General features: G+C 45.2%; 1 protein-coding gene across 4 annotated transcripts in view; it reads left to right on the plus strand.

Moving 5' to 3' along the window:
* WWOX (WW domain containing oxidoreductase) overlaps positions 1 to 12,293 on the plus strand; it is a 933,964-nt gene that overhangs the window by 240,131 nt on the left and 681,540 nt on the right. For all 4 annotated transcript variants that reach the window (XM_045076566.1, XM_045076567.1, XM_004753947.3 and 1 more), the window contains exon 6: positions 6,395 to 6,483. In XM_045076566.1, the coding sequence (XP_044932501.1) occupies positions 6,395 to 6,483 (89 nt within the window). The remainder of the gene's footprint in view (positions 1 to 6,394; positions 6,484 to 12,293) is intronic.

Consider the following 12,293-nt stretch of genomic DNA (forward strand, 5'->3'; position numbering starts at 1 on the left):
TCCATTGATGGCAAGCAGACTATGGGTGAGATCTTTCTTCTTACCTGTTGCAACGATGGAGGGGGTAGAAAATAAGTAAAGGGGGTGCAGTCCATGGAATATATATATTTACCACTAGAGGCAGAGTCAGTGAATGAATTCACGCTGATAAACATCAGCATGCTGCTTTTTATGAGGCACTTAGAGATCTGGAGGTTTTCCCCAGGGTTGGCCTTGATTTGAGGGCCTGGGGAGTGGGGAAAGGTTGAGGGGGAGAGGAGGTGGGTTATGTGGAGTATCGGGTTATTTTTGAGTATTGAGAGTGATTATAATCATGGCTTGGTATGAACCTTGGCTCTGAAGAGCTTTCAGAACTTCAGATTCTATATCTATGAAATGGTGGGTGAAAACTACCCCCATCAAGTTGGGATAGGTAGGGATAGAAGGTGCTGTCGGGCGAGGGCGCATATGGCCAGTGTTCTAAGATCACTCCCATTGGCCTGTTATGTCCAATTCGGCCCTTGCAGTGAAGAGTGAAGCAATTCAGTGCCAATGGTGACAGTGATGATGGTGATGATGATGGTGGTGATAATGGTGATGATGGTGGTGGTGATGATGATCCTGGTAATGATGATGGTGGTTGTGGTGGTGATGATGATGGTGATGATGATGATGGTGATGATGATGGTGGTGGTGATGGTGGCGATAATGGTGATGATGATGGTTGCAGTGATGGTGATGATGTTGGTGATGATTATGATGGTGCTGACAATGGTAGGAATGAAAACAAACACAATCACAATAAAGACAATCATTGCTAGCAATTACAGAATACTTGCCAAGTAGTTAGGCACTATTCTAAATGCTTTACATGTATTACCTCACTTTCTGGTAAGGCAGGTGCTATCATGACTTTTGTCTGACAGAAGGAAATGTTGAATGCACAGGTGGGAGATGTAACTTTCCTGTCTGGTCAGTGGAGGAACCAGGCAGTGCAGCTTGAGTCCATGGCCTTCACCAGTGCCCTTTGATTCAGACCACTTAAGGAATTTGGAAACTGGATTACTATGGCCTCCAGGGGATTCAGCAAGCCCCCTTCCTCCTGCTTTGGGGTCAGGTATCATCCTCAAGTGCCGAGTTGCTATTCATACTTTCTCTGAGTTATTGAAGTTAGTTTTATGAAATGGAGAAAGGAGACCACAATTACTAATATGCTTTATTATTGAGGAACAACAGGTATCACATTTTAGTAGTGGCCTTCAAAATAATGATTATCATAGTTATGATTTCAGTGTCTCAGGCCTTATATACAGCATACCTCATTTTACTCTACACACAAGGCAAGTGGCCATTTTCCATTGAAGCAGCTCAGGCTGAGAGCATTCACGTAGCTGCCCTGAAGTCATGCTGCTGTTGCTGCGACCACGCTGGGCTGTGGCCCCAGGTCAGCCTGGGTCTGCTATCTCTGCTGTGGATGACAATGTCTCCCTGCTCCTCCACTTAAATACCACACGGTCCCCATATGGCTCTTTTGGCTTCAGGCAGTATCACATCTGAGTCACACTTGGCTAGTTTGTAGTCATAAAATGATATGAGTGATCACTCTTCCATCACAGCGGCAAGCAATCCCTTTGGTTGGGCATTTATAGACTCTTGAATCATTGAGGCAGATTTTAGAATGTAAATAAAGAATAGACCAAGAAAACTTGGCCTATCGAGGGTGTCCATAAACTGTGCCACCAGCAAGTGTCCTCAGATCCCAGGGAAATGGAGGAAGAGTATGTGGGTTGCTTAATTACTCTGCTTTTGTGGCTGAGCCTGGGGTGTCAGGAGCAGGTGGGCTTCTCAGCTGCTTCGAAGTTGCCTGATGCTTCCTGTGCGGGATGCCACCTGTGCAGTTCTGTTTTAAAAGGATGGGTACCGGCATCTGTATACATAATTTAAAGTAAATTTACATTCTTATTCTGCCTGAGACAAGAAGATATTGTGCTGGTGTGATTAGAGAGCAGAGTCAGGATTTGGGCAAGGGTTGAGAGAAGCATCTGATTGCATTTTAAGATTCAAAGCTCTTGGTATGAAGTTCTTCCAGTTAAACAAAGCTGAGTGGATAGATGGATGGATGGCTCTATCTAGATGGCAAAGAAGAAGTGAGGGGCGTATGCAAGGTTAACAGTTTATTTCGGAGTTGGTGGGATTGTAGATGCTTTTTGTTGTCCATATTCACCTGCCTTTTCTAAATTTTTCTGTAATTAATGAAACTGTGAAGTGGAAAGTGGCCTTAAATAACCCTGGAAGGGGAAAGTCTTAGACTGTGTGTTAGTCGTTACCGTTCTTCATTTTACACACACACACACACACACACACACACACACATGCATTTCCATTTCTTCCACTATATACATAGAAATACAAATACAGAAATACATTTAGAAATAGATACATATATATTCGATATATGCACTGTCTATATTCTGTATATGTATCTATTTCTCTATGTAGTTTTGAGGACATGGAGGCTAGTGCCTTCTGAAGCTGGGCATGACCACATGACTTGCTCTGCCACACAATGTGAGCAGAAGTGACATCTGTACTGCGGGGCGGGGAGGCCTTCAGATCTGTCCTCTGTGCAGTTTGTCACATTCTCCTCCCCACACAGTAGCGGCGAGTGATGGGACAGAAGGTAGAGGCCCTATCTGCCTGGGCCCCTGGCTAACCAGAATGAACATGGTTTTACTGACCTGGGATCAGTGTGTGTGAGTAGTGATCCTTGTTTTAAGACACCAAGGTTTGGGAGCTGTTCGGTGAGGACACTGGAATACCTTCTCCTGGTCGGTAGGGAGGCAGTCGTGTGAGCCGTACTAAGGAAGCTGGACTGTAGCTTATTGGCTGTTCTAACCTACTAAGGGGTTTTAAGTGAGGACTTTGTTTATGTGTTTGATTTGTCAAAGAGCAAACCCGGCCCAGAGAAAGCCTGGACTTCTTATGTTCTAGATGGCAAATGCTAATTTAACACTTCTAATGGAAAAAACCACCAGTTCTGTAGTGGTGGTGGAACAGTCTGTATCTTAAATGTGGTGATTGTCATAGGAATCTATGTGGAGTAAATTGTCATGGAATTATATAAAAAGATAGTCCAAATGCAAGACTCTGAGTGCATCCCCAAACTGGTCAAGCCCAGGTAATGTCTGTGGTCTCATGGGCTGTGTTTAACCACTGTAGGTTTTCTGCTTCTGATAATGTGCCATAGACATGGGTAAGATGTCACCATTGGCAGTGCTGGGAGGTGGGGGACTCTAGGTGCTGTTTTTGCCACTTCTTGTGCGTCTATAACTGGTTCCAAATCAAAGTTAACAGTAACAACAGGAAGTCTGTGAGTTACACCGGAGAGGTGCATTGTGATCAGTCCTGGATTCCTGGCCAGACATGGCAGGAAAGCTCACACTGGTGGACGGAGCCTCCGGCCCCCACCCAGCAGGCAGCAGTTCGTGGGTGTTGCCTGCGGTGCCGGGGCTGTGGGCTCCTGTTTTGAATGCTTCCCATGATAAACATGTCTATCATGTTGCTAGGTTTGTGAGACAGTCAGAAGAGCAGCCGTCCCCAACACACACACACACACACACACACATTCTAAAAGCTGTGTGTTTTTTCTTCCCTGAACTGACCAGATTGCACATAGTTTCTCTGCATTTCACAGGGTCAGTAGCAGAAACAGGAAACCTGATGCTGGGGGCAGGGGAATTACCTGAGTAATAGTGTGTGGACTTGAGTCACTGTCCCCAGGAGCCTAGTAACCCACAGCCTGTGGATTAGTCTGTTGAACTACTCGCTGGCTTGTGACCCCTTGTTCCCTCTGGATGTGTATGTTCTGATTTTGTACTTACTGGTAGTGGCAGCTCTGTACTGCATTTTAAAGTGAAGGGGGAGGACCAAACGACACTTACCTGTTGTAAGCTGCACGCACAGAAGGATGTACTGGCCCACTTGGCTGAGCCATCATTTCCTTTGAGAGATTGCTTTGGGGTCACCATCTGGGAATGTTCTCCCTGTTTGATGAGGGAAATATGTATAAGCATTTTTATGATACGCAGCCTGCATGTCCCACGGGGCTTCCCTGAGGGGCTTGGCTGAGAGGAACGGTGTCTTTCCCACTGCCTGCCCAGCAGCTTTCCTCTCGTGATATATTCCAAGTTCTGTAAGATCCTCTGTGTGGCAGTGAGCATCTTCTAAGTGAAGTAAGGCTGGGGCCAGAGGCCGTAGTGTGAGGGTCAAAGGCCACTTTATTCGCTAACTCTTAATGTCAGATGGAGTAAGAATCTGTGGGGAATAAAGGTTAGCTGTTGACAGACTCGGTACTCTGAAGAGATTTTAGTCATCGGACAGTCATCAGCCACGGAGACAGAGAGTGAGTGGGGCTTTTCTCCTGGTCTGGAGGCCTAAGCTGTCTACATGGTGCAACCTCAGTCAGGTGCGTTCATTTCTGCGTCTGGTAGTGTCTTTCTCTAGAGGACAAGGGGTGTGGCCTCATGTCACTGTGGATCCTCCAGCTCTACTATTCTCTGGCCTAAGACAGAGAATAAAAACAAAACCTAACAAAACCCGTGTGGTGATATTTTCCCCTCTTCCTGGCTCAGGTTAAATGTTTCTCCTCCTCCTCCTGAAATGGGCACGCTTGTGCACCTGCCACTGTTACCCGAGGAAATTCAGTCTACATTGGTCAACTTGCCTTCACCACCTATATGCCTTTTGGGGATTGGGGTAGTCATTTTATCACCTTACATCTCTTTCCCTAAACCTTGGCTCTGTTAGGAGACATGCCCTGGATGGTCTGGGATCTACCAGCGAGCTGGTCCGACGCAGGCTTCGTTAATACTGTTCCATCCCCCACGCTGCTCTGTAACCCACGCAAACCACTGCTTGCTGCAGACAGTGGCGCACGAGATGCCGTATCTACGGTATCTGGCGCACGAGATGCCGTATCTACTTCTTGTTAAGTTTGTTAAATGCCTTCTCTCTTGCAGGCTGGGTGTGAGGTGCTATACACTCACTCTCACAAGTCTGTGAGGAGATCATTATTATTTTGCTTTCATACATGAGGGAACCGAGGCTCAGCTATGTTAAATGGCCCAAAGTCATTTGGCCTCCCAGCTGCCATTGCCTGATGCTTGTTGTTCAAGGCTGGGGACCTGGGTTCAGCCCAGCATTTAGGCAGCCAAGACAAAGTGCTGCGATGTACTAAGCATCTCAGCGCAGTTTGTATCTCTTCCTGAATTAGTCAGTCGAGGTGGAGGAAGTGCCTGGCAGTGCCGCTGGCCTTTCCCTGTGTAGTGCTTGTCTCCTCGGTCCCACTGAAGCATCACAGTCTGGATGAGAATTCCCAGCCTTGCCATTTGTTCTCTGGGAATTAGCTTGTCTGGACAGGCAGGTGGCCCCGGCATTCTTGGCTGTATGTGCTTCGGAGGACAGAGGTCTAAGAAGGGATAGTATTTAACTGCGTACCCTGTAGGCCAGCCAGACTTAAAAATTAGGAGTGCCCCATAAACATGGGGCAAGTCTGAAAGGCAACCCTCATCTTTCCAGAATTATGCTAGGACACTGCCCAGTGGAACATGATTTGTTCAAATCCTGATGCCCCTGGCCTTCTGGTTTCTGTTGAGGAGAGAACATGGGCTTTGATGTCAGACTGACTGGGGTAAATCTTTGCCCCCAACTCTTCTTAGCTCTGGGATCTCTTACAAGAGGCCACATGTAAAATAGGGGAAGTAGAACCCATTGAGTAGCTGTGGGGATGAAATGAGGAGGTGCATGGTCAGCCCCGAACACACAGTAGTCATTCTTACTATCCACGTGTGCTCCACCTATCTGTAGGGTTTTCCGGGTTGTAAAACCAGAGGTCTCTCTGGGATCTAGGTCACTCAGGGTCCATTGGAATAAATGAGTTTTGCCTGCTTTTGTACTTTTCTCTAAATGATTCGTCTTTAATTTTTGACACAGGCTCAATGGAATTATTTCAGAACCTGAATGGATCTGAAATCTTTTGAGATAAAAATATCATCTACTGAATTCTTGCACAGACCAGGCTTTGTCCTGGTGTTCCCCTATTTTTATGGGGTTTTTTAAGAATGCAGATTGAGAGGAGATGCGTGAGCCTGAAGACCCTTTGGAGCCTCCTCTGTGTGCTGAGTGAAATAGCACAATCCCCAGCCTGTGGTTTTAGCAGATTCCCAGCCTCACATCCTCCCAAACTTGGCAGTAAAAGCCCTGTTCTTCCATTCATTCCGATGATTTATATTCTCTCTGGGCGTCTAATATTAAACAGGGGAATTCCGACATGTTCCATAACACATTTACTGTAACTTGATACCATGAACTAAACTTGCTGTTATTTATCATTTCTTTTTATTTTCTCTCATTCCAGCACAAAGCCAAGGTAGAAGCAATGACCCTGGACCTTGCTCTGCTCCGTAGCGTGCAGCATTTTGCTCAAGCGTTCAAGGCCAAGAATCTGTGAGTGTTCCAGTGGAGGGTTATAGATCATAATATCTTGCTGTTATAATGTCTTTATCAGATGAACACAATTGGGAGAACACAAACGTGAGGCTGTTGTGTTGTCCTGGCGTCCAAACAGCAGGCTCATTTATATTGGCCCTGTTAAGGTGTGCCGTATTTTCTTGACTTCTTGAGTCACCCTCATTATGAGACATGTCGTCAATCTAATAACAGCTCCCCCAATAAAAAAGGAGAGATACTATTCGTGCACTAGGAAAAGTGGCTAGTAAAAACCAGCCGATTGTAGGACGCATCTTGATTACCGACATTTTTGCAGTGCATCTCAGAATCGAGAAAAAGCACATTTTCATTCATCCCGGAATGAGTAGCCTTATTTATCCAACCCTCCAAGGGGGCCAAGAATCAGAGCCTGAGACAGTTCTCCCGTTGCCAGGTCTGGGATGATTTTATCTGGTGTGTGAACGTGGCTCCAAAACATGGATTCACGTTGTGGGAAAGTTACTCTTCTTTCCTTCTTTTTTAGTCTTTCCAAATGTCCAAAGGAGGACGCCTTCACTAGGGGCTGGCACATGTTTATGCTGTCACGTGTCTACCCCCTTTGTAATGGAGAGAGAGAGAGAGAGAGAGAGAGAGAACAGAGCTCTGACCCGGAGCTGGGGAAAAGCAGTGGTGGCCAGCTCCATTTTAATTACAATATTTTGTTTCCAAGTGTTTATTTTTATGGTTCCCTCATATTGAGGGCAAGCAATACTGGTTTCTCATTTAACATAGCAGTTTGAATTTCATTTAAAAAAAATAACTGCATTTAATTTTTTTTTCAGTGAATTGATTTAAACACGAGGATTAAGTTAATAACAGTACAGGTGGTGCCAAGGATAAGACGGTTCCAGAAGTGGCACCAGGATGACTGAATTTGGGAGAATGCTGATAAATGACAAGTTGTCTTTGGGTTAGGCTGGGTTGGTTTTATAGTTCTTCCAGCAGATGATGGACGTGTGGGGAGGCATTTCAACCCAATAGTCAGAAGGCTCTGTAGAGATCTGAGCTCGCCGTGTCAGCCGGTGGCCAGTCGCTCTTGAGTCTGTCCTAGCGTCTCACTCTGCTCTTTCGCACGGCAAGGAACTTTGTTCTCTAAAGCCTTTTAGCAAGTGGTCTGAGTCCTTGGGGTTGAAATACAAAGTCAGAGTCTTGAGTGGACTTGGACGGTCCCTGTAAATGCAGGCCCTGCGCTCACCCAACAGTTACTCCCGTCCACAGTGAGCTGGCGGACCCGGCGGAGCCTTCTGTGTGTGCTCTCTGGAGCTCCCGGACAAGGTCAGGTCAGGGTCTAACTGCATCACTTGCTCAATCACTTTGCACACCCTGAGTGCCTCTGGAGCCCCAGCCGCTCTTCTGGGCTCTAGGAAGAGAGTGCTGGCCCCTGAAAGCCCACTTCCTCTCAGACGAGAAGCTGCAAGCTCAGGAGCCAGCAAGCAGTGTTATTGCTCAGGGCTGGCTCCTCGAACTGCTTTTCGGGTTGTTTGGAAAAATAGTAGTAAAACAGCAATGAGCGGTAGCAGTTCATGTATGCAGGACTGTTGTGGGCCACACACTGAGAACCCTTTGCGTGCATTTTCTGATTTGCTGCTATTTCTTATTCTGTTATACAGATGAGAAGAGCAAGACTAGAAGGGGAAGGTGGGCTATCTGAGGGCCCACAGCTGGGAAGCAGGCACCCCCCACCCCCAGTGCCGAGAGACTCTGCTGCAGTCTCTCCAGGCCTCCTGCTCGTCACCGTGCGGCCCTGTCTCTCACTAGAAATGCAGTGGAAACTGAGATCAGAGGCAGTGAGTGACTCTTGCAGGGTCACGTGGGAGACTGGGAGCAGGCATGGGACTTCCCTCCAGTTCTGACTGTCACACTGTCACTGACACGGTGCGGCCTCTCTGTGCTCCCTCCAGTCCCTGGGTCAGGTTGCGCTGGGAGCAGCAGGCGCGCCAGCAGTTACATAACAGGACTGTCTTCCAAGGCGTAGCAGGACTGTTAGTTCAAGCAGTTCAGAAATCATCAAATTCAACTGCCTTTTGTAATCACCAACCTCAAACTCTTGGAGAAAGCTATCACCCATTTTGCTCTAATCCTAGATTTTAGCAAATGAATGAATTTTTGTACTTGTAGGTTCAGAAACGAAGGCGATTTTCCTTTTAGCAAAACCCTGTACCGCAAACCTCTTTTTATATGTCTCTCGAGATCCAGCCTTTTACACGGCTTAGAGAAATATTGTGGTGCGAAAATATGCATAAAAAAGTGAGCGATTTTACTTTTGAAATACTGCCAAAGTGAAATCTCTCCTGGATAGACAGATGACAGTTTAGTACTTACGGGCCTTCAGATTTCGTGCACTGTCCGAAGTGAACGCGAGTGCAGGTGGCTGGGCTGCCGAAAACCACGTGTAGCCTCCTGCTTCTCATCACCTCCCATCTTCAGACCTCGAAATTTCCTTGTGTGTAAAACATAATGAGACATGAAAGAAGGCCTGCCAGTTCAGAACTGGTCTCCTTTTGTGCTGTTGGACTGAGGAGAGGAAAAACCTCGCATTGAAATTCCACGTGGACGCCCCGTTGACTACGCGTTTGGAAGCCTGCGAGCGCTCCGGAAGCGTGGCCGGCCTCCTCTCTCCGCGTGTATTCGCCCCGGTGCGCGCTCTAGCCTCCGTGCACCTCTCTGCACCGGTAGAGGTGGCGTATTGTGCAGCCCGACACACGGAAAGGTAGAGACAGATGCTAGATGTGAACGCTGCTGGAGGGGGCAGCCTGTCCTAGAGCCTGCTCCGTCTGCCTTCTACCGGGAGGAGCTGTGCCGTCAGCCCACTCCGGATGCCGGCTTTGTTCCGGGCAGGGGAAGAGAGGTGGAGGGCGGGGGTCTGTTTCAGAATGAGCACCACTAACAACAGTTGAACAAAATAATAGCTGCTAGCCAGCTTGCTGTTTATTCTGTGCTAGGCGAGGTGCTGAGCACTTGCACGTGGATTCTCTCTTTCATTTCTTATAGCCACTCGAGGCATTCGTTTTCTCTCTAGTTTACCAACTGAAAGGCTTCAGCCTTTCACGGAGAGGCTAAATCGCTTTTCCAGCTTTAGTGGTGTATCTGGCAGTTTGAACCCAAGTGTGTCTGAATCTAGAACAGCTCTTCTTGCTGTGTCTCACCCTTCAGTCCCACGTTTCAGCGCGATTCCTGTACTGGGATGTGCCTGAGCAAAACATTACTCCACAGTTTCGCACAATTTACAAACAGGAAACCTGCCCATGCTCTCTTTCAGTTAGTTCAAATCAATTGCTTGTTCAGATGCAATGAATGCACTTTAATCTGTAGCTTTCCCCTCTTTTTTTTTTTTTTTTTTTCTTAAGTTAATGCAGCTTGTTGAAGTGATAAGGTTGCCCTCAAGAGTTTTTTGTATCCTATACTGGAGGAACTGCATCCCAGTGGTGCCATTGAACGTGTTCTTTTGTCTCCCGAATTTCTCAGGAAGTGTAGCTAACTCTAGAGCTTGGTCCAGTGCCCATTTAATTCTCGGGCAAGAGTGCTGCATAGGTGGTGGGGTAGTCTACCATCGAGAGGATGTACACAGCTGCTTGCCGACGCCAGCTTTGCTGGGCACAGCACACTCTGACCACCCCCTTCCTCTCCCACCTCTACATGCATTCATTCATTCCGCTCTCCACTCACTCTTCCGGGTGGTCAGGACAGGAATCCTCTGCCTGCTTCCAGGCAGTTCTCCCCATAGTTAGTGGTGGTAGTGGTCGGCCAGTGTGTCTCAGGTTGAATTATGTTGCACATTACTGGAAAGTTCCAAGCCTGAGCCTGTGGTAAGTCCCAACCAAACTGAATTTTGAAGGAAATTTTGTTTAAACTGCAATCCTGGACAACAGCCAGACTCCACACTGGCTGGCAGGCGGAGGCATCCATTTGAGTATGAAGAGCTGGGACCTTTACTAGTCATGCAGACCAAATACTGGCATTTTCTGAATTGGGCTCTGCAACCATAGTCCATTGTTAGGGGCACTTTTGTACATTTTTATTCCTGGTTTCTAGCTACTTAGCTCCCTGAAAAGTGCATATTTTGAACAGAGTGAGGAACAGTTTGACAGCTACTAGAACTAGAAGCTCTGTAGATACTTTGCCTTTTTCAGAAGATATAATGTTTGAGTTCTGGGTACTCCTGAAATAATGGACACCTGGATTCCAATCCTGGAGTTTTGAAAACTGGTAATGGCACATAATACAGGAAATTCTTGGCTTGGATCCCAGGTACCAATCAGCTCTTACAGTGTTGACCAAGTGTTTTGATTTCTTCTGAAAATTAATTGAAATCAATAGTCAGTTCATATTAAAATAATATATACAATTCTGATGGTTTCTGGAACTTCATTTTTGGTCATAGATCTCTACTTTACCTTCTCAACTTTCTGTCTCCAGTATAATTTAAGGAAATTAAACTTTGTTTCATTTAGAAAATAATATAGAATAGTGATGTTTTTAAAAAAAAACTGCTAAGAGAACAGTTTTCTTTATTTTTTAAACATTTGAGGGGGACAATCTTTAACAAAGTTATTTATTTTTACTCTTTACTAAATTATTTTCAGAACTTGAATCTACTGAACCCAGATAAAATATTCTTGGATCCTTATTCCAAATTTCGCTGTCTCAGATCCTTCTATGGAAGTGGGTGGGCCATAAATTATAAATAAATTCTACATTTTGAGGGATAAATTACCCTGAAGACCGATGTGTAAATTACGGCTTAGTCTTTCTTTTTCTTCTCAACTCAATTTTAAGAATAATGTTTTAGCCAACATATCTGCATTCCTCTTTGCTTGACACGAGAAATCCATTTCTGGTTTGCCTAGCAAAGGATCATATTGCTTTGCTTTTCTACACAGTATAAAATCCAAAAGAAAGGAGAAGAGGAGAGGCAGATTTTAGCCGTAATGAACTCTCTAAATCTAGATCTTAATTACGACTTTTTAAGGAAAAAGTTAAAAAGTCTACAAGTTAATTTTTCCCCATCCCATACATTTTCCATGTTAGGGTATTGAAAAATTATATTGTGAATCATTTAATATATATAGAAATATCAGGGAAGAACGATTCCCTCGTAAATAAATTTCTTCCCTCTGAAATTTAATTCTTTAGGTATCTTTTAATATAATTCTTTTTTAAAATTTCAGAATCATTTTATGTACTGTCATTTCTTATTAAACAAAAATACTAACTCACAGTAGTATAGTATAATGCAGGGGTCGGCAAACTTTTTTGTGAAGAGCCAGAGAATAAATATTTTAGACTTTTCAGGCCCTGAGATAACTGTTGCAATTACTCAGCTCTGCTTTTATGGCATGAAAGCAGCCGTGGACAGTATTTGAGTGGGTGAGCATGACTGTTTTCCAATAAAACTTTATTTGGAGAAACAGGAGATGAGCTAGATTTGCACAAGAACCATAGTGTGCCAGCCATGGTGTGGAAAGAGTAGAGTTTTGTGGCACAGCAGAACTTAGATTTAAATCCCAGTTCTGCTATCTTACTAGCTGTGTGACTTCGGGCAAACTATTGGCATCTCTGTACCTTGCTTTCCAGATCTATGTGAAGTAGATTATCACATACCTTTTTTTTATGGTTTTAGAGAGAAGCGCTATAATGCACACCAGGGACACCTCAGTGTGTTGTGCCTCTGAGTGTTATTAATGTGTATTTTTCTTATCTTGATCTTAAGATGCTCTGAAAGGTTTTCAAGAATACATACAGTATGATAAAATAGAAATAAAAGTTTG

Source organism: Mustela putorius, unplaced genomic scaffold (assembly GCF_011764305.1).
Source record: "Mustela putorius furo isolate JIRA1106 unplaced genomic scaffold, ASM1176430v1.1 tig00000174_pilon_pilon_pilon, whole genome shotgun sequence".
In the NCBI taxonomy this organism is placed as follows: domain Eukaryota; kingdom Metazoa; phylum Chordata; class Mammalia; order Carnivora; family Mustelidae; genus Mustela; species Mustela putorius.